Source organism: Tachypleus tridentatus, chromosome 1 (genome assembly GCF_004210375.1).
Source record: "Tachypleus tridentatus isolate NWPU-2018 chromosome 1, ASM421037v1, whole genome shotgun sequence".
In the NCBI taxonomy this organism is placed as follows: domain Eukaryota; kingdom Metazoa; phylum Arthropoda; class Merostomata; order Xiphosura; family Limulidae; genus Tachypleus; species Tachypleus tridentatus.
In genome coordinates, this window is record NC_134825.1 from 4,426,911 (window position 1) to 4,450,122 (window position 23,212).

A 23,212-nucleotide genomic window follows, 5' to 3' on the forward strand; every position below is an offset into this window, starting at 1 on the left:
TATAATAGCCTGAAATTGAATTTCAGACATGTGAGATTACATACAGAATACTCTGGTTATGTTGAAGGTGAACTGGTTTGATCTTTTTAATAAATAATAAATGTTTCCCAATATTCTTCAAATGTTCTTTTCCTTTTTTCCTTTCTTGTGTATCATCGCTTGCACAATGAGTCTGATGCCGAAAACTGTGTCCCCTTAAAAGACTCAGTGGAAACGTTTAATACCTAAAATAGTGTGATAAACAGTGATTACATGTTAGAAAAATTTTCATCTTTCTCTACATGAGTATTCAGCATTACGTCACAAACTAAGCGGCCAATAAGACATTAAAAAGACGAAGGTTAAATACATATGGGTTTCTGAGCATGCGCAATGTCTTCAGAGTTGCGTATTACTCTGTTTCACCAGATGTGATTCACGATGGAAGGGGGCGTTAAAGCTGATTCTGTTTGTAATTTTTAGGTTATGGTATGTGACGTCATTGCGAATCTCCCACGGTCGTATTCTATATATAAGTATATTCGTTCAGCGGTACGCCTTATATCGAGTTCTGCAAAGACGTGCATGAGAACAATTCGTTAACACTAAAGCTATCTGTTGATATTTGTAAACGTTCTGCTAAGCTTGTAAAAGTTAGAAGATCCACGTGATTTTATTGTAAGCAATATTAAACAATGGTGAGTAAATATTTTCATTATTTGTTTTTCTTACACCTAATTTATTTCCTTTAAAATTATTAGTTAAACTTTGTCCTGTTTTCCGCGTTCTTGGATATTTCTAACACAAAATGCCTTCCAGTGGCACAGTGGTATGTCTTCGGACTGAAAACCGTGTTTCGAAACCGGTTGTGAGCAGAGCAAGAATAATCCACTCTAATTTAAATGTACTCCAGAACCAAAATGAATAATTATTTAGTAATTTTTAGCTGTTTTACTGAAGTACTTTATTCATGTCCAAATTAAATACTAATTCAAAATACTAATTTTGTTTCATTGTTTCAAAATACTAATTTTCTAAACCAAACATGTATGTCTTCTACAGGTTTGGTTTGGTTTGAATTTCGCGTTAGCCATACCTAATTTAGCGATGTAAGATTAGAGGTTTTTTTTTTGTTTTGTTTTTTGAGTTAAGCACAAAGCTACACAATGGGCTATCTGTGCTGTGCCCACCACGGGTATCAAACCCAGGTTTTTAGCGTTGTAAGTCCGCAGACATACCGCTGAGCCACTACGGGGGGGGGGGGGCACCACTAGAGGGAAAGCAGCTAGTCAACACCACTCACCGTCAACTCTTGGGCTACTCCATAATCAACGAATAGTAGGATTGACTGTTACATTTCTCCTACAGAGCAGGAAAATGAATTTAAAATTAAAGATTGTACAAGTTCCATGATTCATCTGAAACTCGCTGTGTTACCGAAAAATTGGTTAATTATTGGATTATTGAAATAACTTACTTTAAAAGTTAATTAATTATTGGAAAACTTACCCCAAAGCCTGTTCATTATTGGACTGCCGAGATAACTTACTTAAAATGTTAATTAATTATTAGAAAACTTACCCCCAAAGCCTGTTCATTATTGGACTGCCGAGATAACTTACTTAAAAAGTTAACTAATTATTGGAAAACTTACCCCCAAAGCCTGTTCATTATTGGACTGCCGAGATAACTTACTTAAAAAGTTAACTAATTATTGGAAAACTTACACCAAAGCCTGCTCATTATTAGACTGCCGAGATAACTTACCTAAAATGTTAACTAATTATTGGAAAACTTACCCCAAAGCCTGTTCATTATTGGACTGCGGAGATAACTTACTTAAAAAGTTAACTAATTATTGGAAAACTTACCCCAAAGCCTGTTCATTTTTGGACTTCCGAGATAACTTACTTAAAACGTTAACTAATTATTGGAACACGTACCCCCAAAGCCTGCTCATTATTAGACTGCCGAGATAACTTACTTAAAATGTTAATTAATTATTGGAAAGCTTACCCCCAAAGCCTGTTCATTATTGCACTGATTATTGAAAAACTTTCCAGATGCTTGTAAGTTATTGGATTACCAAAATAATTTACTTCTAAAGTTAAGTGATTATTGGAAAACTTGTCCATAAAAGTGGTTAATTATCCACAAGTTGATATCTTACCTATCTTATCTTATCTAGATATCTTATCTAGTAAGCTGGATAATTATTTGATCTACTTTATAAGAAAAGAGGTAATTTATAGGACATTCACGTAATTGTTTAAAACGGTTGTTAATTACTGACAACTAGATATTTCACTAACATATGAAGCTGATTATTCATTGAACAACCAGAAAACCTGCTTGGAAAGTTCATCTGACTCCTGCTTACAACAATATATTGTACCTGCATCTATTTCTGACTCCTGCTTACAACAATATATTGTACCTGCATCTTCTTCTGACTCCTGCTTACAACAATATATTGTACCTGCATCTCCTTCTGACTCCTGCTTACAACAATATATTGTACCTGCATCTCCTTCTGACTCCTGCTTACAACAATATATTGTACCTGCATCTCCTTCTGACTCCTGCCTACAACAATATATTGTACCTGCATCTCCTTCTGACTCCTGCTTACAACAATATATTGTACCTGCATCTCCTTCTGACTCCTGCTTACAACAATATATTGTACCTGCATCTCCTTCTGACTCCTGCTTACAACAATATATTGTACTGCATCTCATTCGATCATAGCTTACAACAATATATTGTACCTGCATCTCCTTCTGACTCCTGCCTACAACAATATATTGTACCTGCATCTCCTTCTGACTCCTGCTACAACAATATATTGGCTGCATCTCCTTCTGACTCCTGCTTACAACAATATATTGTACCTGCATCTCCTGACTCCTGCCTACAACAATATATTGTACCTGCATCTTCTTCTGACTCCTGCTTACAACAATATATTGTACCTGCATCTTCTTCTGACTCCTGCTTACAACAATATATTGTACCTGCATCTCCTTCTGACTCCTGCTTACAACAATATATTGTACCTGCATCTCCTTCTGATCCTGCTTACAACAATATATTGTACCTGCATCTCCTTCTGACTCCTGCCTGCAACAATATGTTGTGCCTGCATCTCCTTCTGACTCCTGCTTACAACAATATATTGTACCTGCGTCTCATCTCCTTCTGACTCATACAACAATGATATATTGTACGTGCATCTCCTTCTGACTCCTGCTTACAAACAATATATTGTACCTGCATCTCCTTCTGACTCCTAGCTTACAACAATATATTGTGCGCCTGCATCTCCTTCTGACTCGCCTACAACAATATATTGTACCTGCATCTCCTTCTGACTCCTTGCCAACAATATGTTGTACTGCATCTCCTTCTGACTCCTGCTTACAACAATATATTGTACCGCCGTCTCCTGACTCCTGCTCTTACAACGATATATTGTGCCTGCATCTCCTTCTGACTCTCATGCACAACAATATATTGTACCTGCATCTCCTTCTGACTCCTGCTTACAACAATATGTTGTACCTGCATCTCCTTCTGACTCTGCTAGCGCAACAATATATTGTACCTGCATCTCCTTCTGATCCTGCTTACAACAATATATTGTGCCTGCATCTCCTTCACGACTCCTTGCTTACGTGACAATATATTGTACCTGCATCTCCTTCTGACTCCTGCTTACAACAATATATTGTACCTGCATCTATTTCTGACTCTGCTTACAACAATATATTGTACCTGCATTTCCTGACTCCTGCTTTACAACAATATATTGTACCTCCATCTCTTTCTGACTCCTGCTTACAACAATATATTGTACCTGCATCTCCTTCTGACTCCTGCTTACAACAATATATTGTGCCTGCATCGCACCTTCTGACTCCTGCTTACAACAATATATTGTACCTGCATCTTCTTCTGACTCCTGCTTACAACAATATATTGTACCTGCATCTTCTTCTGACTCCTGCTTACAACAATATATTGTACCTGCATCTTCTTCTGACTCCTGCTTACAACAATATATTGTACCTGCATCTCCTTCTGACTCCTGCTTACAACAATATATTGTACCTGCATCTCCTTCTGACTCTGCTTACAACAATATATTGTGCTGCATCTCCTTCTGACTCCTGCTTACAACAATATATTGTACCTGCATCTCCTTCTGACTTCTGCTTACAACACTATATTATACCTGCATCTCCTTCTGACTCCTGCTTACAACACTTTTATTGTACCTGCGTCTCTCTTTATCTTCTATCAGATTTTTTCCTTATCCTGGGTTACCATTCCATTGTTCCTAATGTCCCACATATCTTTTCTCTCTGGGTTACCATTCCATTGTTCCTAATGTCCCACATATCTTTCCTCTCAGGTTACCATTCCATTGTTCCTAATGTCCCACATATCTTTTCCTCCTAGGTTACCATTCCATTGTTCCTAATGTCCCACATATCTTTCCTCCCAGGTTACCATTCCATTGTTCCTAATGTCCCACATATCTTTCCTCCTAGGTTACCATTCCATTGTTCCTAATGTCCCACATATCTTTCCTCCCAGGTTACCATTCCATTGTTCCTAATGTCCCACATATCTTTCCTCCTAGGTTACCATTTCATTGTTCCTAATGTCCCACATATCTTTCCTACATGTCGTGCCCATTTCCATTCAGTTCTTGGAATGTTATTTGCTACATCTATTTTATTTGTCCGTTTTTCTTATTCTGTCATTTCTTCATCCGTCTTGTAGTATTATAATAAGTATATTTCTTTGAGTAGGTCTTTTTGTTAGTACCAATCTTATGGTACACAATGATACATTATCTTTTTGTGGTTTATCTCATTTTGTTAGTACCAATCTTATGGTACACAATGATACATTATCTTTTTGTGGTTTATCTCATTTTGTTAGTACCAATCTTATGGTACACAATGATACATTATCTTTTTGTGGCTTATCTCATTTTGTTAGTACCAATCTTATGGTACACAATGATACATTATCTTTTTGTGGTTTATCTCATTTTGTTAGTACCAATCTTATGGTACACAATGATACATTATCTTTTTCTTCAAAGTAATATCTTGATTCTCTAGAATTTCTTTATACTGGTCGTTATTACACGACAAAACAAATTATATAAAGAACTGATTTAGGTTTGGAAGTTTTTCACACGTTTACTTATATTAGGTGTCTTTGTCCGTCAGTATTATGTTTTACAGTAAAAACTTAGTTTATGCACAGTTTTCTTCATTCCATAGATGACCAGCTCAGAAAGAAAGCTTCCCATCCTTAAAACGGACTCCCACATCATCGACCAGGAATTTAGCTCCGTCCGAGAACGTTTCGATGCCGAGATGAAACGGATGGAAGAAGAGATGAACAAGTTCCGGTCACAGCTACTGGACCGTGAACGTGATTCTTTTACCAGCACCAGCCAAACTCAACGCACTAGCACCACGCATACATCAACGTCATCTAACGAGGGCACCACGCATAAGTCTGAACTGCGAACCTGGTTGGACGGGCTCAAGTCTCCTCTTATTCAAGAAGGCGAAGCTGGAAAGGAATTAAAGTTACGGTTTGACGTATCTGAGTACAACCCTGAAGAAATCGTGGTGAAAACTGTGGACAACCGTCTTCAGGTAAGCTGCTAAAGGTTTGACGTATCTGAGTACAGCCCTGAGGAAATCGTGGTGAAGACTGTGGACAACCGCCTTCAGGTAAGCTGCTAAAGGTTTGACGTATCTGAGTACAGCCCTAAGGAAATCGTGGTGAAGACTGTGGACAACCGCCTTCAGGTAAGCTGCTAAAGGTTTGACGTATCTGAGTACAGCCCTGAGGAAATCGTGGTGAAGTGGTGAAGACTGTGGAAAACCGCCTTCAGGTAAGCTGCTAAAGGTTTGACGTATCTGAGTACAGCCCTAAGGAAATCGTGGTGAAGACTGTGGACAACCGCCTTCAGGTAAGCTGCTAAAGGTTTGACGTATCTGAGTACAGCCCTGAGGAAATCGTGGTGAAGACTGTGGACAACCGTCTTCAGGTAAGCTGCTAGAATAGCACCAGCAGGTTGTGAAAAACAGCCAAACATCACTTAATTATATTAGTTTCCGATTAGAGAACCCTTCTTACTTAGACCAGAACCAAAAATAACCTAGGTCATAAGTATAGCTAATGAAATATACTTTTCATGTATTTTTGTTTATGTATAAGGTTAGAATGCATTGTTATCGATCTTTTCGGCCGTAAATACAATAATAACTGGTGAGTTTCGGCTAGCTTATGAGCTTTATGTTAACCCGAAATCCATATGTCGATCCATAAATATAACCATCGAAAATGTATTAAAATGGAGAATAATAAAAGTACATATACTAATCATTGTAACCACTACTTCGAATGAAAGTAACATTGAAGAAGTAATAAAGTATACCTTACTTATGAAACATGTGATCACATATCGATAAGGACATCACCCATCTTCATATTTCGCTTATAATTTTCAGATAAATTATGGATTACAATTCTGTTAAATTATCTTTAGTTTGTGTTTATATTTCTTGTTAAGCTACACAATAGGTTATCTGTCTTTGCTCACTAAGAATATATAAACCAAGTTTTTAGTGTTATGAACCTCCAAACTAACTGCTGAGCTAATGCAAAACATTGTTTTGTGATGTCATTCATATAGATGTGTAAAAAGGACATGAGTTACTGACAAATTAACACGTTGAAGGACAAAAGAGATTTTAATTTTCTTTAAAATATTCTAAGTTGACACAAAATAGTTGAATATAATTGTTTTCAGTATTCGTCATTACATTGTATTTTTGTTAAGACGTGTACTACTTTAAATACAGTGTAAAAAAACGTATTAGTTGGAAAATGTGTTTATTGTAACGAGAGTTTGTTCATCGTTGCTATGCTTGGGTTCCCTCGAAGTCCTGAAAGTAAAAACAAAGCAACAACAAACAATGGATACAGTAGTGACGTCAGTTGTAGTTGTCCTATAAGGTACGACCGGTCAGCATTAGTCTAAAAAGCTGAAACATATTTACTAGTTTTTACATGAAACTTAACACTGTTTTAATGCGAAATAGAGTTTGAAACTGCCAAGGTAGTTACAGTATAACTAGATGATCTTTCGAATGTTGTCATAGAAACCAATACACGTTATGAACGTTGTCACGAAAACGGATAATCGTTGGTAAAACCTATCAACGAGCCACACGCAGCTCTGTCTGAAAGCAATATACTCCAGCTAGTTGGCGTGTTTAGCAGTAGAAACGGAATAATAATAATAGATTAAGTTTGGTTTAAATAAAGCTTGCATGACTTTTTCAAGAAGGGGAGATCTTAACTAATGAATGATGAAGTCACCTTAGATAAAAGTTACTGAAATAATTCTTACTCCACTTATCATATTTTACATTTAAAATCAAATTAGACACTATTTTTATCTCCTAATGTTCAGTACACTGACCTTAAAGTAAATATCGTATCTTAAGACATATATATTTTTTGATATTAGTTTTGAGAACGACAGAGCCATCCACTTTCTCATAAACTGAGTATAATGAGATATACACCAGCGCCATCTGCTAGAGCTTTATGAAAATGGCATTTCCAACTAGAAATGAATTAATATTTCCTTCTAATAACTATTATGCGTGAAAAAGTCTCGGTATGGGTAGAAGAAGTGAGGACCAACTTCGGCACTATACATGTGAAAATATTATGTATTAACATTTATTTTAAGAGATGTATTCTTTATTTCTGTGAATTTTTTAAAACTTTAAATAACATTGTAATATATTGGCTTCTTTAAGTTGAAATCAAATTGAAAACTTGAAAATTACTTTTCCATCTAGTGGTCAGCTAATTGGCTTCCCGTATACAATTCAGTGCATTAATTTATTCTTTAGTTTTCAGTTCCCCCTGTAGTGCTATCTTTAGTTTTCAGTTCCCCCTGTAGTGCTAGATGATTCTCCGTGTAATACACGACAAGTTGACTGTTAAATTCAGTGATATTTTGAATAAAAGTTTGTTTTTTTTGGAATTTCGCGCAAAGCTACACGAGGGTTATCTGCGCTAGCCGTCCCTAATTTAGCTGTATAAGACTAGAGGAAAGGTAGCTAGTCATCATCACCCACCGCTAACTCTTGGGCTACCCTTTTATCAACGAATAGTGGGATTGACCGTCATAATATAACGCCCCCATGGCTAAGGGCGAGCATGTTTGGTGTAACGGGGATTCGAGTCTGCGACCCTCAAAAGCGAAGTAAAAGGTGTGTGGTTATATTCGTAAGCAGAATTTAACACTGTGAAGACAATTTAGTAATTTTAACCTTCAAGTTACAAAATGGTCTATTCTGTTTATTATCAACGAGTCTACATTTGGCAACAAGCCAATAAACTTTGCGTTCTTTTTTCTGTTACAACACCTAGTGGTAAGAACAAAGAACAATGACTAAAATATATCCTTTTATCCTTTTCATATAAGATATATAGGAGACCCAAGGAGCAAACATTAGAATTAATTACAATATTAAGGTTCTAGGTTCTACATTCAAAATGTAATAGGCCCACAAGTAACTTGGTGATGCATAGTTAAGATAATTCTAAGATTCTGTACATCTGTTTATCTTGCAAACACAGGTTCATCTAATAAATCATTTGCGTTGTAGCCCCCTGGCGGCCCAACGAATCTTGAAAAATTATGAGGCTAAAAATAAGGGCTCGATACCAACTGTGCGAAGAATACACTTTTCGTACTGTGTAGCTTTACGCTCAAAAGAAAGACAATTTCTCTTTTCGGTTTAGTGGATATAGTTTTAACAAGTTAGTTTTCAGAACTTTCAAGGTACAAAAGATAAACAGATATTTATAAAAAGTAATCTTACACTTTATATCGTTATTGCAATTGCACGTAAGGTCGTAAGAAGATGGATTAGAACATTATTCTTTACTCATTTATTTTACCTATTGTAAGCCGTGCTAAAATTGTTTATGAGATATAACGATTATATAGTAACGATGTTAAATATTGCAAACGTTGGGAAGAAGTTCATGTAGCTTCGCCATTTAAATGTGGAACTATTAATACAACCAGCACCCAATCTGGTTAGTCACACATATCTTCGTCTTTCAACAAAGACAGTAAAGGAATAGTGTGCACAGCCCACATTATCAACAGTTCCACTAAGAAGGTTACTGAGTTGTTCTCTGAACCGGGTTTAATCCAAGGATCAGTAAGTAACTGTCCAGATGCATAACTACCCTCTATTTCTAAGTATTATAATAAAAGTCGTCGCATTGAGTGACTCAAGGACAGTGACTCACAAATCCTCGTCGTTCTGTGTCATCTTGGTACGCTTCTGTTTGATCTCTCATTGGTCGTATATAGCTCTAAGTAAAAGTTCACCACAGAAAAACAGAAGAAGATACACATGTTTCTGTGAAAGTTTAGATGGGAATTGAAATCTCTTTGTGTCTTTCTTTCTCTATTACTAAGCACAAATCTGTATAATTGGCTATCTGTGCTCTGCTCACTTGCGGGTATCAAGAGCCGAATTTTAGCGCTTTAAAATGTGAAACCTACCACTGTGCCACCAGGAGGCTAAACCTATAACAACTGAGAAAAATATAAAAAAGTAAGATTTTAAAATTTTAAAGCTGTCACACGAACACCAGTGTTCCGACAACATACAAACAAAGCAATATAGAACATAGTTTTCCATGTTAAATAACAGTTTTCATGGCTTGTAAAACTTTTACTTAAGAAATTCCTTTGCTTGTGAAATCAGAGTTGAATAACTAATTTTCTTTGAATGAGTGTGATTGGTAGTTTCATTCAAAAAGGTACATTCTGGGATTGACAGTCCAGGTTTCCTTTATTGGATGGTGGAATGATAACATGTTGGAACCAAATCTAAAATAAGATTAATGAACAGCATTAACGTATGGAGTCCAACGACATTCAGGGGGCCAGACCCCCAGATTTATTAAAGCGTTTCCAGACTCTTTGTTAATTATCATTTAATTAAGCTTCTATAAATTAATAAATTCAAGTTCATTACACCAAGAAGTAGTAATGCTGAATCCATTAGTTCGAAGATCGAATATTTATACATCAAAAGCCCTAATGTTATAAGAAATACGCGTCAAAATTGCTTTGGCAGACTTAAGTTATTTTTAGCAAAGACGAGTGTATTCAGTCCAGGGTGAGCTTTGAGTTATACATGTGTTTAACTATGTGAGAGAAATAGAACTACCGGTTTGGAAAGTTTCCAAGATTTCATGACGAAGATGCAAGAAGATGTTCGTGGTTCTACAACTTACCCATGATTCCTTGCTATACTTAATAGTTTTGTTTTGCTGTGTGATATTACCAAATACAGATCTTACAAAAGATACCCAAATAACATTTCAGGATAGAGTAGTAATTTATAAATCACAACAACAAATGACTGTTACACTCGGTCAGATGTAAACCTTCCTAACTGCTTAAAAAAGCTCGGGGGAAAGAAAACGAGATGGAAGCATATATAAAAAACTGAATAACATGTCTTAAGGAAGCATATTGAAAACTGAATAACATATCTTAAGGAAGCATATTGAAAACTGAATAACATGTCTTAAGGAAGCATATATAAAAAAACTGAATAACATGTCTTAAGGAAGCATATTTAAAAAACTGAATAACATGTCTCAAGGAAGCATATTGAAAACTGAATAGCATGTCTTAAGGAAGCATATTTAAAAAACTGAATAACATATCTTAAGAAAACATTGGGCTGAAGACACTTCCTAGCATTAAATATGTTAACAGTAAGCTGAAGCCCCTTCCTAGCATCAGATATGTTAACAGTGGGCTGAAGACCTTTCCTTGTATCAGATATGTTAACAGTGGGCTGACGACTCTCCCTGGTATCAGGTATGTTAACAGTGGGCTGACGACTCTCTCTGGTGTCAGGTATGTTAACAATGATTACAAATGTCTTTCTAATCAGTGATGACGAGAAACCCACTTGTTGAGAAATTTATATGCAAAAACGGCTCGTTTGGGCTGAGAAAAAGTGTTTTCTCAGCCCAAACGAGCCGTTTTTGCATATAAATGTCTTTCTACTCCCATCTTCTCTCAGTAAGCTCATTACCTGTCACGATAGTATAACAATGTGTTTATGCTATGTGTGTAGCATTATTCGTTACCTTCCCGTTTGTTTACTGATTTGTTGTTATCCACGTATTCTTTTACCAAGTTTCCTTATATAGTCTAATCCAACTACAAGAAAATTCTAATCTGAGAAACAACTACCAGGAGTGTTAGGCTGAAAAAGTGTTTACGTCATCCAAACGGTGATGCCTATCGCTCTTGCGCAAAGCATAGTTACTAAAGAAAATTTTTTTTTTCTTCAGTCACTTCTTTGTGATCGATCAGCACCCGATGTGTTAATCATTAGATCACGTGAAGTAAATCGAACATCCTGCACTTCCTATACTGTAATAACATGCAGAAACAGACATCGAACATCCTGCACTTCTTATACTGTAATAACATGTAGAAACAGACATCGAACATCCTGCACTTCCTGTACTGTAATAACATGCAGAAACAGACATCGAACTTCCTGTACTGTAATAACATGCAGAAACAGACATCGAACATCCTGCACTTCCTATACTATAATAACATGCAGAAACAGACATCGAACATCCTGCACTTCCTATACTGTAATAACATGCAGAAACAGACATCGAACATCCTGCACTTCTTATACTGTAATAACATGCAGAAACATACATCGAACATCCTGCACTTCCTATACTATAATAACATGCAGAAACAGACATCGAACATCCTGCACTTCCTATACTGTAATAACATGCAGAAACAGACATCGAACATCCTGCACTTCCTATACTGTAACAACATGCAGAAACAGACATCGAACATCCTGCACTTCTTATACTGTAATAACATGCAGAAACAGGCATCGAACATCCTGCACTTCCTATACTGTAATAACATGCAGAAACAGACATCGAACATCCTGCACTTCCTATACTGTAATAACATGCAGAAACAGACATCGAACATCCTGCACTTCTTATACTGTAATAACATGCAGAAACAGACATCGAACATCCTGCACTTCCTGTACTGTAATAACATGCAGAAACAGACATCGAACATCCTGTACTGTAATAACATGCAGAAACAGACATCGAACATCCTGCACTTCCTATACTATAATAACATGCAGAAACAGACATCGAACATCCTGCACTTCCTATACTGTAATAACATGCAGAAACAGACATCGAACATCCTGCACTTCCTATACTGTAATAACATGCAGAAACAGACATCGAACATCCTGCACTTCCTATACTGTAATAACATGCAGTAACAGACATTGTTCTCGGGCAATGATCCTTCCTATTTTGTTTTTTTAAAAAAATTATACTGTTTACAAAACAGCTTCAAAAAACGAATAGTGAGCGTGAAACTTTCTGATCGACGTTTTTGCAACAACAGTATTTTTGTTACTCTAAAAATTACTATTGTTAACTCAGGTTAGTTTTACTTCACGTGAAAATAAGTATGATGTTTATTGCTTGAAGTTAAAGACAAAACTACATAATGCCGACATTATGATGTTTATTGTTTGAAGTTAAAGACAAAGCTACATAATGCCGACATTATGATGTTTATTGTTTGAAGTTAAAGACAAAGCTACATAATGTCGACATTATGATGTTTATTGTTTGAAGTTAAAGACAAAGCTGCATAATGTCTACATTATGATGTTTATTGTTTGTAGTTAAAGACAAAGCTACATAATGTCGACATTATGATGTTTATTGTTTGAAGTTAAAGACAAAGCTACATAATGTCCACATTATGATGTCTATTGTTTGAAGTTAAAGACAAAGCTACATAATGTCGACATTATGATGTTTATTGTTTGAAGTTAAAGACAAAGCTACATAATGTCCACATTATGATGTTTATTGTTTGAAGTTAAAGACAAAGCTACATCATGTCGACATTATGATGTTTATTGTTTTAAGTTAAAGACAAAGCTACATAATGTCGACATTATGATGTTTATTTGATATCTTTATTAGTAACAGGAGGTTAAATATTCACATCAGCTAGAAACAATGCTTATTTTTATACTTGGCAGGGAGTGTTATACAAGGTGATGGGTTAAGGCTGCCCTATGTACAACTAGTTGGCAAGTTTCTGGATGTTACTCTCATACCTTTTATTGTTTTATTCACTGCCTGTAAAAAGAGATGTTTTAAAACGTTTAGAGTTTCTAAAGACCCTGAACATGTCTTAAGATAGTTCTTGGTCTTCTTCTGTTCAGTTCAGCTGTTCCAAGGTTGAGTCATAACCTACACCAGAAATATCGTCTTCAATACTAAAGGAAGCTGCTACTGCATGTGTTTCTTTGTTTAACAAATGTCTCTGTGCCACAAAATATAGTAAAATGTTGCCATTAAAGATGTCACGACCAACCAATAGATTTCACACATTTTCAACTTTTCAACAGGGTCACAGTATCCGACTTTCTTTGTTTTTCTTGGTTATTTAGGACTTTATGTGTAAAATTGCACTAACATAACAAGACCGGTTGCTACCTGTTTGTTTGTAGTTAAGCACAAAGCTAAACAAACTGCTAACTGTTCTCTGTTCAACACGCATATGGAAACCACGTTTACAGTGTTGTACTTCCGCAGATATATCGTTGTGGCCACTGGGGACCAGTTGTTACAACGGTTTGAAATAAGAACGTTATTTTTGTAACGTTTTAGTCATCTGTACGACCACAATTTTTAAACTGTTATATAAATTAGTAACACTAACATATATATAAGTCCTCTCAATAACATTTATCAAATGGATATTTTGTGTATAGCACTTTTCATGCAGCGAAATCAATATTTATAGTTATTTTTCTATTTTAAAAAGAGGAAATCCTCAATAGCCGCGGAAGTAATTAGATCTGAAATGAATGAAGAAGTGAAGCCTCGAACTAAAAGTTTGTACGTGACAAAAATAAAACTTACAACCATTCTATACGCCGCTATGCTGAAGCTAAAAACGAAGGATTTGGAAAATGCAAAACATTAGCATTTCTTAATAAAAGATTAGTTGTGTTTCAATAATTAATAATAATATCAATTGTTAATTGCATAGGTTAATATTTTTTAACAATTCAGGACTGCAAGTTTTATATACATTTTCAACTTTTAGGATATTTGTTTGTTGTTACAAGTTCAGTTAAAATTCTTCTTGTCAAGTAATCAGTAAGTATGATCATTATTTCTGATAAACTTATGTATGCAATCATGTACTGAAAAAATATTTTAATGTTTATATACAGTTTTTCTGTACTTACAAAATAAAACATCTTATTTGTAGTTATTTTTTTAAATTAGATATAAATTACATATATTTTGTACTTTTCATGTATATATGTATGTGTCTTTTTATTAGCTCCGTATTATTTTCCTGGTTTAATTAACTTCTTTTTGTTATTTATTTATATTTTTATAGGTGCATGCTAAGCACGAAGAGAAATCTGAGTGCCGACAAGTTTATCGAGAGTACAACAGAGAGTTTCTGTTGCCAAATGGAACCAACCCAGAAATGATTAAATCATCTTTATCAAAAGATGGCGTTCTAACAGTTGAAGCGCCTCTACCGGCCTTAGAAGGATCACAAGAACGAATGATTCCTATTCACTCAGCTTAAACTAAACAACGACAAAATTTATCGTAATTAATATATTATCGTAAGAATATAAAGTAGCTTTTATTTTCAAGCAAAGTTTTCGCTGTTCTTGGTTTCCTGTGATAATGTTCCCACTTACACAAAAATCGTTTCACATTTCAAAATAAGTTGCACTTAGATTTCGGTTTCATCCAACGTTTATTAATCCTTAATCGAAACGATACTTTGTTTGTTCTGAAAAGCTACTTGTTACAATATTCAGTCACCTGTAATGGCATTCCTTGTGTTGAAATGTTCTTACTTTGATAGTAAGTCACAGCAGTAACATTATATCTGTATTAGTATAGTCTACGCATCCACTAAAATATAATTCTACAACCTAATCACATTTTAAAGAAATAATACACGTTAGAACAGTAGAACACAGCACGTAAAAACAATGACAAGTTCGCTATCCTACGTCGATGCTCGGTGTTGTTTATCTCGTGTGATATTTCTTTGTACTTACATGTTGTTAAAAGAAAAATAAAGTTCTTCTTTCTCTCTCTTAAAAGTCATGTTATTAGTTAATCTGGTTCATACTACAACAACAGCGACTACGTAACCCAGCCAGCCTGGTGAACCGTCGCATTTCTCACAATACCTCGTCGGCACTAGGTACGCTGGATATTGTGTGTTTGACATATACTCTTACACTTCCGTTCTCAGAATTGCTAGTGTAGTTTTCTCTCCTTTTAACGTTATGGTTGAAGTGACCCATGACGAGAACAACACGACTAATAGTTGCGATTCATAGTAACGTTAATTCAAGTAAAAATAAAACTGATAACTAAATAGTTGGTTTTGAATACAAATAATGTGTTATAAATTCTTACCCTAATTCTAAGCCAGCTGGTTAGGGCGACTGACTCGCAATCTGAGGGTCGCGGGTTCGAATCCCCGTCCCACCAAACATACTCGCTCTTTCAGCCGCGGGAGTGTTATAATGTGACGGTAACTCTCACTATTCGCTGGTAAAAGAGTGGTCCAAGAGTTGATGGTGGATGGTGATGACTAGCTTCCCTTCCTTCTAGTTTCCATTTCTAAATTAGGGACGACTAGTGCGGATAGCCCTCGTGTAGCTTTGCGCAATATTCAACAGAAACCAAACACTAATTCTAAATTGTAAATTATTTGAATAAATAATAATAACTACAGTTTACAACATTAGAGTTGTTGTAGTTCATACAACTAATGACATAAATAGTGTCTGTCATACCCCAGCCTGTCTGCTAAGTTCTGGTGATGGACTAAGCGTATTATCAGCACTAGATATGACAGATTTAGTGCATCCTTCTCTGTATTCACTTAAGTATCCTTAGAATAGAATATTTACATTTGAACTTGAAATTACTCAATGCTAATTTCATTCGAAAGAAAAACGTAGACAGTTCTTATTTACATTTAGGAGTTCAAAGGTCAGTGTAATAATCATTCCTTTACACTATATGTATTTTTTTTACTTTTATAAGCCACACACACTATTTAATGGCATCGCACAGATTAGAACTCGAATCACTTGGCTCGAAATACAAAGCTGAACCACAGTGCTAACCTGTGTCCACGTGCATAACTATCAGTATGTATTAGTCCAGTTCATTTAACACGTTTAGTACATTAACTGACTGAGACCAGTACCATCACAATAGGTAACTGAATAGAGTTAAACATACCAGAACTGAAATATACGTCAAATCATCTTGAAAACACAATAAAAACATTCAATATTTTGCGAAAGTTTCGCTTCACTGTTAAATTTTAAATTCACAGTGAAACTATTAATTTTAAGAAATCTAAAATTTACGAGTAGATTTTTGACTTCGTGAAAAGTTAATCTAAAGTGGTGAAACCAGTAATTCAAAGGTTCATGATATAACGACTTAAAACAATAATTTATAAACAACTTTACGTTTGCACAGAATTTTTCCCAAATAAATATTGTAATGAAATAATGACACGTGACTCGTCAATAAAACTAACATTCTCACTTAATTGGGCCTGGCATGGCTTAGCGCGTTAAGGCGTGCGCTTCGTAATCTGAGGGTCGCGGGTTCGCGCCCGAGTCGCATAAACATGCTCGCCCTCCCAGCCGTGGGGGCGTTATAATGTGACGGTCAATCCCACTATTCGTTGGTAAAGAGTAGCCCAAGAGTTGGCGGTGGGTGGTGATGATTAGCAGCCTTCCCTCTAGTCTTACACTGCTAAATTAGGGACGGCTAGCACAGATAGCCCTTGAGTAGCTTTGTGCGAAATTCCAAAACAAACAAACAATCAATTGTGACGTGACACGAACCTTCAACTCTCGAATTCATAGTCTGAAACGATAACTATTATATAATATCCGACCAAATTCTATGTAACAAGGTAAACTAAACAGTTATGTTTTTTACTATTATATTTTATTATCGGCTGTAAAATTTCGAATAATAAATTAGGTGCAATGCCATAATATTTTTCATGCACGAAAGTTAACGAAGGTTATTACGGGATATATTAAAAATGACCCAACTCCCCTTCTAAATGATATATACACTTTACCAATATAAGAAGCCCAACTGTATTTCTTTGGTTGTTTGGCGTTTGCTGGTGCAAAGCAACAAGGCTATCTGCACCAAACAACCGGTAAAAAGTAAAAATAAAATTAGAATTATTAAAACACGTAAAAAAAATCATTTTGAGAAAAAACAAAATCCAATTTTCTAATTAAAATCTTAAATAGAGTTAGAAAGGACAGCTGCCCTTAAAATTTAAAAACACAACTGAGGTGGACAGTGTCACCATCGTCAGTGACACTGTCCAGCGTTAGGGGTAAACCTGTGTATAAAACATTTAAAATGGTACCGTCGTTAAGAGTCGTAACGACGACAAGACAGTAAAATGTGACTTATTGTGATCAGAGTGATACACAGACTACACAGTAGTGCATCAGTTCCAGATAAAAGAAAACGATGAGTTATAAAACTGTGACCAATGTGTTGTTGAGTTAGAACAACTTCCTCTTTCTGATCCTTACTGAAACAAGGACGGCCAACGTCCGATATAGGGTTTTATTTGGAAAAGCTTGTTATCACGTTGCTCACTCCAAGTCGACTGCCAACTGGCACGGAGCCGAATCTTAAATACAGAATCATAGTCCATGTATGGACTAGGAAAGGCTGTGATACTACCAGAGGTGACACTTAGCTGCGATGTTAGCAAGCTCGTGTCCGTGAATACTGACGTGGCCTGGTATCCAGAAAAACTATACAGAAGTAGATGATAGAGAGAAATGGACCAGTCAGTTTAGAGTATGGACAAAAACAGGGTGAAAAATAACATGAAGCGATACCAGGACTAGTAGAGAACTGACATGAAGCAATACCAGCACCAGTTCAGAACTAACATGAAGTGATACCAGGACCAGTACAGAACTAACATGAAGCAATAGCAGGACCAGTACAGAACTAACATGAAGCGATACCAGGGCTAGTACAGAACTAACATGAAGCAATACCAGGACCAGTAGAGAACTAACATGAAGCAATACCAGGACCAGTACAGAACTAACATAAAGCAATACCAGGACCAGTACAGAACTAACATGAAGCAATACCAGGGCCAGTACAGAACTAACATGAAGCGATACCAGGGCCAGTACAGAACTAACATGAAGCAATACCAGAACCAGTACAGAACTAACAAGAAGTGATACCAGGACCAGTACAAAACTAACATGAAGCGATACCAGCACCAGTACAAAACTAACATGAAGCAATACCAGGACCAGTACAGAACTAACATGAAGCGATACCAGCACCAGTACAGAACTAACATGAAGCGATACCAGCACCAATACAGAACTAACATGAAGCGATACCAGGACCAGTACAGAACTAACATGAAGCGATACCAGGACCAGTACAGAACTAACATGAAGCGAAACCAGGACCAGTACAGAACTAACATGAAGCGATACCAGGACCAGTACAGAACTAACATGAAGCGATACCAGGACCAGTACAGAACTAACATGAAGCAATACCCGGACCAGTACAGAACTAACATGAAGCAATACCCGGACCAGTACAGAACTAACATAAAGCGATACCAGGACCAGTAGAGAACTAACATGAAGCGATACCAGGATCAGTACAGAACTAACATGAAGTGATACCAGGGCCAGTTCAGAACTAACATGAAGTGATACCACGACCAGTACAGAACTAACAAGAAGTGATACCAGGGCCAGTACAGAACTAACATGAAGCAATACCAGGACCAGTACAGAACTAGCATGAAGCAATACCAGGACCAGTACAGAACTAACATGAAGCGATACCAGGGCCAGTAGAGAACTAAGCGAGTCAGTATAAATAGTACAGTTCGTGTGCTACATAGCTTCTATTTATCTAAGGCAAGAGAAATGTTATACAGTTCGGCAGTGAACACAGAAACTGTAGTGGGGATTTTGTGTACAACAACCACCAAACCACAACAAATCATGGTAGAGCTGACAGAGTGACGTGATTTTGAACCATCTCTACGAATGGGAATGGAAAGATGGCCAACAGAAGACAGTAATTCCAATCGGGAATATCTGCCCTTTCTCAGCTGACGTAAAGAAAGGTCACACTTGGGAATAGAAATAAGCCATGGTTGGATGGGCTGACCAGTGCATACAGCAGTGTTATTCAAGAACAGACTCAATTCACCCATTGAATTGGTGAATGGATATAAAGCCCAAAAGAAAAAATGGCCGACCGTTTATTCTGAAAAGCATGATCCACTGAAGAAGGAAAACTCATCTCCAGGTGGAATGCTATGGTAAGGAACAAAGTTTTGAAGCATTCAGTAAAGACAGTTGAAAATGGCGAATATATAGAGGAAGTTCATGAGACCCAGTGTACAAACTCTGGATTGGAGAAGTGTGGAAGGCCTCTGTGCAGAGCCAAAGCCCCTAATGATAAACAGGATCCAACATCTTCAAGGCCGAAATCCTGGCAGAGCCATAGACCAGAGACCCATATTCCAGTTTTGATCGAATGAGGGGACGATAGATCTTGAACATAGAACATAGATCCACTCCCCAAGAGGTGAAAGAGAGGACACAGAGGAAGTTCAATGTCTTTGTACACTTGACACGTAGCTGTTTGATGAGTCACTTGAGTTACACCACTTGAAAGGGGCGATTATAATTATAGAGATTATCAGCCTGACAGTAGACCACAGGAAGCACAAGTTTATCAAAGCGGATCTCGGAATTGAGTGAATGCCCGTATTGCATGTAGAGAGAGAAAAAGTAAAATCATTTACTGTGATCCACTTCAGTAAATAATTGAGGGCAGTCTGTAGCTTCTGCTCAATAAACCTCCTGTTCGACGACTAACAAGAAGCGTAGAAGTCATCAACATAGAAACCATTTGCAGCTGTAGGGGATAGTTGTCCAGTAATGGCATTAATCTTTATAATGAAAAGTGTGGCATTCAAGAAACAGCCTCCAAAAACTCAAAGTTCCTGTGGGAAATAATAGGAAAGAGTCTGACCCACATCAACTTGGAATCGTCAGTCCATTAAAAATGTTTAATAAAAATCGGCAAATGACCACGCAACCAGTGTGAGCGGGGATTTCGCAGGATGCCATACCTCCAAGTAGTATCATATGCTTTATCAAGGTAAAAAAATAGAGAAACAAGATGTTGTCACTTGAGTAAGGCTTCCCTGATTGACGTTTCAAGTCGAATCAGGTGGTCCACAGTGGAGCGTTGTCGTCAAAATCCACACTGGATGGGTGAGAGGAATTTGTTTGATTCGAGGGACAGCTCATCAAAGCAATTGGACAGTAGTTTGAAGGAAACTTGGGATCTTTCCCAGGCCTAGGAAAAGGTAACACAATAGCATGGTGCCAAGCTTCAGAAAGAAAACATTCTCCTGCCAGATCCAGTTAAAAACAACCAGAAGAACAGCAACAAAAACAGGAAATAGATGGCGCAACATCTCATAGTGAATATCATCAGGTCCGACTGATGTACTGCCAGACTGATAAAGAGTGAGCTTGAGGTCCACCACTGTAAAGGGGCGATTATAATTATAGAGATTATCAGCCTGACAGAAAATAAGCGATCACTTTGCCCATGTCTTCATGTTTAAGAAGGTGGGAGGTTAAGCAGAAGTGCTTGATGCACGAGAAAAGCTTTCTCCGACAGTATCGGCGATGTTATGAGCATTAGTAACTTCCTGGCCATCAGAAAGCAAGATTGAAAGGTGGACAGAAGCATACTGTCCATTGACTTTTCGATTCTTGTCCCATATCACTTTGGAACTTGTGGTAGAAGAGATGCTAGATGTGTATTTTATCCAAAATTTCTTCTAGCTTTGACATATGACCTTCTGAGTACGTGCACGATCCCACTAAAAAGCAGTGTGGTATCCCAGGCCCGTTTTTGAGTCTTCCGTGCCACGTGGCAGGCAAGATTTTACCACGGACAAAGATACTGTGGAAAACTTGTCGAGGTTTAAGAAATACACTGAGGAGCTATCTGTACAATACAGTCAGTCACTGCTGCCATGCACTCGTCTATCGAAACTTACAGACGATGGTAGAACCAAGTTCTGAGAGAGCAGTGAAAGAGGGCCAGTTGGTCTAGTCCAACTTCTATCGACGCACGCGGGTCTGGTTGCATCAACTATGGCCAGTCTCTCTCAGTATGATAGGAAAATGATCACTGCCCCATGGGTTGCTGTCAACCCTCCAAGGAAAGTAAGAGAAAAGTGAAGGGGAGCAGGCATGGAGATAAATAGCAGTAAACGACTAACTTGGTGCTTTAAAATAAGTATAAGAATCAGTATTGAAGAGAGAAAGGTTGTGATCCAAGAACATATACTCTATGGAACGACCCCTCCCATGAATATCAGTACCACCCCAAAGGGAATTATGTCCATTAAAATCCCCCAGGATTAAAAAGGGAAATAGCAACTGTTCAATGAGGGCTTCAAGGTTTGACTGATCATAGGTCTCTTCAGGAGACAGGTAGAGAGAACGAATGGTGATGGTACAACCCAAGAAAATATGGATGACTATGGTCTCCCGATACAGGTGTATCGAGTGGCAAAGACAAAGTGGGTGCATGCTGATTGACCAGTAGTACCATCCCTTTATGCACTCTTCCATCACACTACCTGTCATTTCTATACAAAGAAAGGTACCAAAGGATGATTGCATCAGCAGGTTTCAGAAGCATTTCCTGTAAAGAGAGACATACAGGATGATAAAAATCAATCAAAATTTTAATGTCATCTATATTTGAATGAAAACCCTGACAGTTCCACTGCATCATAGTGGTCATTTTTATTTATGTAGAGGAGAATGGAAGAGGGAGCTCTTCTGTTTGCAACCACATTTTTTTTATTGGACAAAGGTCTATTGACCTCCATGGACCCTGCCCTGGGTTGACTAGGAAGGTCTCTATCTGTGGACAAATAGTCCAGCGACTGAATAATCGTTTTGCATCTTGGAGCTGCAGAAGAGGATGTAACCGAGGAAACACCCGAATTTGAAGCCAAAAGAAGTAGACCTGGGCTGTCACTAGAAGGAGTGGCAGAGACAGAGATGGAAATAGACTAGATTCGTCAACTCTTTTAATCACGGAGGGCAAAAACTCTTCAAATGTTTTGCAAACACCTTTGCTGGAGGCATGGAGAGATCTGTCTACACTCCAAATGTGATAATGGAACAACATAGACGACAACATATGTCTGAGATGGAGTAGGGACAATAACTTCCGAACCTCTAGATATTTTTACAGTCTTCAAGCGTTGTACCTCTTTTTTCTTCACCCACACAGGGCAAGAAATAGAGTAAGTAAGGTGTGAACCACTACAGTTAACTCAATGTGGCTCCTGTTTGCACTCGTAGGCGTCGTGGTTTTTGCCACCATAACGAACACATGTTAAAGAACCACAACATGATGTATTTGAGGATTTGGAATGTATGGCCGTACCTTACAGTTCAGATAACCTGCTTTGACTGTATCAGAAGGACGTGGTGATGTAAACGTCAATATCAGAACATTAGTAGGCATTATTTGCGAGTGGATATTCGGCGCACCACAGAAATGCCTTGGCTGGAGAAACCAGCGAGAATCTCTGACTTACGAATGTTCTTTAAAGTCCTCTCAACCATAACGTTACTGGAAGAATTCAGAGTTGCATGAAGAGCAGAGTCAATGGGTATATCCCCAATGGCCTTCAGTTTCAGGAGTTTGGTATGTTGTGGTGAAGATGTTTCCACCAAACCGTCTCCAGAGCACAACTTCTTTACTGACCTGGGGAGCCAGCAAGCCCTTCTAATCCGTTTTGAAAAAATGGAGACATCTGCCCTAAGAGTTTCTCAGATAAGGAATGGATAATTAGAAATCGAAGTACAGA

The 23,212-nt window shown here is 37.2% G+C and overlaps 1 protein-coding gene across 1 annotated transcript; it reads left to right on the plus strand.

Moving 5' to 3' along the window:
* The first annotated feature begins 406 nt into the window (after positions 1 to 406).
* On the plus strand, positions 407 to 15,323 carry LOC143233279 (alpha-crystallin B chain-like). Its single transcript, XM_076469423.1, has 3 exons — positions 407 to 677; positions 5,283 to 5,666; positions 14,594 to 15,323. The coding sequence occupies exons 1-3, from the start codon at positions 675 to 677 to the stop codon at positions 14,789 to 14,791; spliced, it is 585 nt and encodes a 194-aa protein (XP_076325538.1). The 5' UTR covers positions 407 to 674; the 3' UTR covers positions 14,792 to 15,323.
* The last annotated feature ends 7,889 nt before the right edge of the window (positions 15,324 to 23,212 follow it).

Excerpts from the sequence above, each read along its gene's own strand:
- LOC143233279 (XM_076469423.1), top strand. Across the intron at positions 5,667-14,593 it reads CTGTGGACAACCGTCTTCAG|GTGCATGCTAAGCACGAAGA; the intron begins GTAAGCTGCTAA and ends ATATTTTTATAG.